General features: G+C 37.2%; 1 protein-coding gene across 2 annotated transcripts; it reads right to left on the bottom strand.

Moving 5' to 3' along the window:
• Positions 1 to 518: 518 nt before the first annotated feature.
• LOC144558804 (uncharacterized protein At4g15970-like) lies at positions 519 to 3604 on the bottom strand. Of its 2 annotated transcripts, none has more exons than XM_078307681.1 (5): positions 3262 to 3604; positions 2761 to 3126; positions 2041 to 2522; positions 1554 to 1743; positions 519 to 928 (listed from the first exon to the last, which is right to left on the bottom strand). In XM_078307681.1, the coding sequence occupies exons 1-4, from the start codon at positions 3490 to 3492 to the stop codon at positions 1689 to 1691; spliced, it is 1134 nt and encodes a 377-aa protein (XP_078163807.1). In that variant the 5' UTR covers positions 3493 to 3604; the 3' UTR covers positions 519 to 928; positions 1554 to 1688. The 2 variants fall into 2 exon arrangements, with proteins under 2 accessions (XP_078163807.1, XP_078163808.1); XM_078307682.1 differs by having other exon boundaries at positions 1632 to 1743.
• Positions 3605 to 3951: the final 347 nt, after the last annotated feature.

Below are 3951 nucleotides of genomic sequence, written 5' to 3'. Positions count from 1 at the left end.
TCTAAAAGGGCATTCAAATTAGTGGAATCAATAATTTTTCAGGAAAAGATTAAATATTGGTGCATACCCTGCTATGAAAGCACTATTCCTAGGAATCCATATCCTCTGGGGTGACAGAATATTTTTGTTTAGATCCGAACTGTCCAATCAGAATCTGAACCAATCCGACCTGAAATGGAATGCACATAGCCTCTACAATATTCGAGCATATTCTGATCTAAATAGAAATATGTTGTTACCTTGGGCAATATGAGTTCGTATTATTGGCTCTGCTAAAAGCCTAGCTTGCACTATTGCTACAATTTACTTCAGGAAGCACTAATTCAATACAAAATTATGAATAGTTTTCAACTCGAAGTTATGTAACCCACTAATTGAAATTTTAAATCAATTCTATAATTTGACACCTTGTGAAACCACTGTGCCCTTTTCTGTAAACAAGCTACTCATTAGGAATATTTACTTTTAATAACTTACAAGAAAGATCAATTACAATCAATTAAGTAAAACAACAGATATGTAATATATAGCTTAGATAGGTTGTGCATCAGCTTTAATTAAATTCGCAATATTAGTAGTTCAATTTTATTAGTACTTTGATCAATAACCTAACAATTTTCAAATTGCACCAAAGTTTGATACACGAACTATCTAAATTAGATGTAACATTTCTATTGTTTTACTTTTCGATTTTGATTATCATTTTGTTAGTTTTCGCAATTATCATGCAAAACGACATCATATACTTGACTTCTAAAGATATCAGCGAGTACCAATCCAAAAACTCTGGTAGCATGTCGGTATTCTTTTGACAAATGATGCTCCCTGTGCCACCGAACCTTGTGCAGATATTCAATTCAGCAATTGAAATATATCCGTCATGAAAGCAGTATAAGATTACTTCTATAGGTCGCTCCATCAAAACAGTCTATAAAAAAGCACGATATGAGCAATAAAGTGATAAGGCATTAAAAAAAATATATAACAAGGGTGTTGTTTGAAATTATTCTGGATATTAGTTGCAAATATTACAAACTGGTGCATCTTATTTTCAAAAGGTTTAGAAACATGGGGCGCTAGCGGTGGCAAAATCTCACCTGACCAAAGGGAGTCATCCGAACTATCTAAACCCTAACCTTACCTTGATCCCCAACCTGACTAGATCTTAACCCACACTGACCCAAACCCGAGCTGAACAAAAGCTTGACCCGCAGACATGACCACTTAATTCCTCAACCCGACTCAAAACCTAGCTTCAATCCAGGCCGCTTGATCCCGGATAACCCGAACCCAAAATGACACAGGACCTGCGACAACCCAAACAAAAACACAACCTGAGAAACAAAAGAACCCCAAGATGAACCCAAAATGACCTGACCCAGATATGACCGAATTCAGATCCAATGCAATACTGCACCGAGTAGAATGAGATCTGAGTTGTTCGTTTTTCCGGATAAATCTCAAAATGCACCCCCCCCTTCCCAATATTCTAAATAGGAACCAATGTGACTTGGGTCCAGTACCATAGAAGTTATGGATTTGATATGACCTACTTGTCACCCGTATGCAGTGAAATTTGCCTAGTCCCAAGAAAGAAGTTCATAGACTTTCTGCTGTATAGTAGCTTTTACCTGGTGAACCGGGAGAAGCCCTCCTTTCAGCACAGGAGTAGAACTCAGGTCCATGCATCATTTCCAATCTATCCCATTCGTAGGAGGTGATGATTGGTTCGGCATATCAAGGCTGTACAAATCAACCCAACAACATCACAACAATGTACCAGGGAATTCATATCACCTGAGTTAACTCAAACTTTGAGTTTAAATCTGGACTGTTCGATCTGCTTTGGCAAGAATATTAAAGGGACCCCATGCATTCCACCAAGGATCAGATTGGCCTGAATTCTGATCTGAAAGTCCGGATCTAAACTCAAAATTTGAGTTACTTCAGAGGATTCAGACTCAGAAAGTGGTAGATCACAAGAATTCCATCTGGCAAATACTAATAAATTTAACAAATTAGAATGATAATGTGTCTCACCTACAATTTTGTGGTACTCTCCATGAAAAAGCATAAGCTTTCTTCAAATTTGGCGGTAAGGAGCGATAATACCTCCAATCCTCTAAAATAACCTTCAAATCATGTATCTTACTTTTCAGCCCAATGCAACAATTCGCATGCATGGTGCAAACCTTGTCAAAATATTGGCTAGGTTCACAAATTCCACCAAAATATGTAGTACTCAAAAACCTCATATCAACCCCAATATCTGTAATAAATTCATCATGCTTTATGAAATTGAGCACGTGTTGGTCATGGAAACCAGGATAGTTCAACTGAGAGGTGTACCAAAATTTGTAAAATTCTATGGTTCGGTTGTTTGATCTTACGTAGCCAAAACCTCCATTAGCAGTGTTTCTTAAATCGCTTGAATCACCTGTAAAATGGTCACAAGCAATTTGAAAATCGGCATCTGGATGGAAATATGGAAATGGATTTCGAAACCACATGATGTCAGCATCCTGAAACAATTCAAAAAATTGCATCAAAATTATTTCAGATAAAAACTCTCGACTAGCATTAAAATATTAAAAAAAAAATACACTTCAACAGAAACAGTACTTATATGAACTAAACAAGAATTTCAGCTTGAACATACTTTTGTTATTGTTACCTGACATTTACTGAAATCAGGGATTGCACTTCAACATAACAACTAAAAAATATAATACTTGGTTGAAAATTTCAGAAAAAACTTACTGTGAAAATGAAGCTATATCCTTTTGTAAGAACAACTCTAAAAAAATTAACCCTTCGCCACATCATTCTTAAATAGCCTTTGGACATGAAGCTCTTCTCTCCCGAAAAATCGACCCCTTCTGTTATCAGTGCGAAACAATGTGCATGAATGGTCATGCATCTCTTGTATGCTTTCATATCCAATGAGACGATAACAAGGTGATTTAGGAGATGATGTGTCCTTTCACCGCCACGGAAGCTCTCCATGAAGAGGTCTATGACCGAACCAGGGTTGGCCCATGCAGCATTAAGTGTGGTTAAAATTACTGTTTTATCCCTCATAGAAGCCGCTTTTAAAACTTGCTCAAGTCTTATGTCCTCATTATCCTATAAAAAGGTAAAAATCCAGTAACATAGATGGAACACATGTTGACGTAATTGTGCATCTTAGGTTCAAACCCAAACAATGGCAACCAATCTGAGAAGCTAAAAGGAGAGAAAGTTGATTTCGTGAAAACTAACCAGAGTAATAGAATCGAAAGAATGACCGTCAGTAGACAAACGACCAAATGGCGAGGCCAACCATCCAGCACGATAGAGGATTGACAAGGCTAAAGAGGTACCCAAAAAGAAGAGAAGCGCGATTAAGAAGACCCTGATTGAGGCTACGCCACCGCCACCGCCACCGCTGCCGCTCCGGTGGTATCGATGCTTTCCCATCCGGGTCCCGCCAAACCACGGTGTTCTCTTCATATAGCTATGGCGGTGGAATCGTTCAAGGTTTTTGTCAACGCCAGCCCATTCTCCGATCGCTCCACTGGGGAAGGTTTTTGTCAAAATGTCTGAGAGGGTTTAATTAAATTGTGACTGTCAAAGGGACTCAAAAATGAAAAGAGATCAGAGCTGTTAATTCTAATAGCACTTTGGAGAGTGGTTCACAAGTCACAACTCACAAGAGTCAGAAACGAAGAAGATATATAATATGATTAGAATTAAAATTAAAATATTCCTAAATCGGTAATGTTTTAAGGAGTGGGTGACAACTATTAATATTTTACTTTTTTATTCTCCTCTAATTTTTTGTTTGATTTTCTAATTCTTTTTTTAATACATATAATCTGACGAAAAAAAGGAGAATATAAATTGGATTGCTACATTTTACTATAATTGTATTAAACATTTCATAATTGGAACACCGCACCTAATTTGTCC

Source organism: Carex rostrata, chromosome 8 (genome assembly GCF_964058835.1).
Source record: "Carex rostrata chromosome 8, lpCarRost1.2, whole genome shotgun sequence".
In the NCBI taxonomy this organism is placed as follows: domain Eukaryota; kingdom Viridiplantae; phylum Streptophyta; class Magnoliopsida; order Poales; family Cyperaceae; genus Carex; species Carex rostrata.
This window is presented reverse-complemented; position numbering and strand designations above follow the sequence as displayed.

Excerpts from the sequence above, each read along its gene's own strand:
- LOC144558804 (XM_078307681.1), bottom strand. The coding sequence starts at position 3,492 with ATGAAGAGAACACCGTGGTTTGGCGGGACCCGGATGGGAAAGCATCGA. Across the intron at positions 2,523-2,760 it reads GATATAGCTTCATTTTCACA|GATGCTGACATCATGTGGTT; the intron begins GTAAGTTTTTTC and ends GAATTGTTTCAG. Across the intron at positions 1,744-2,040 it reads AGAGTACCACAAAATTGTAG|CCTTGATATGCCGAACCAAT; the intron begins GTGAGACACATT and ends TGATTTGTACAG.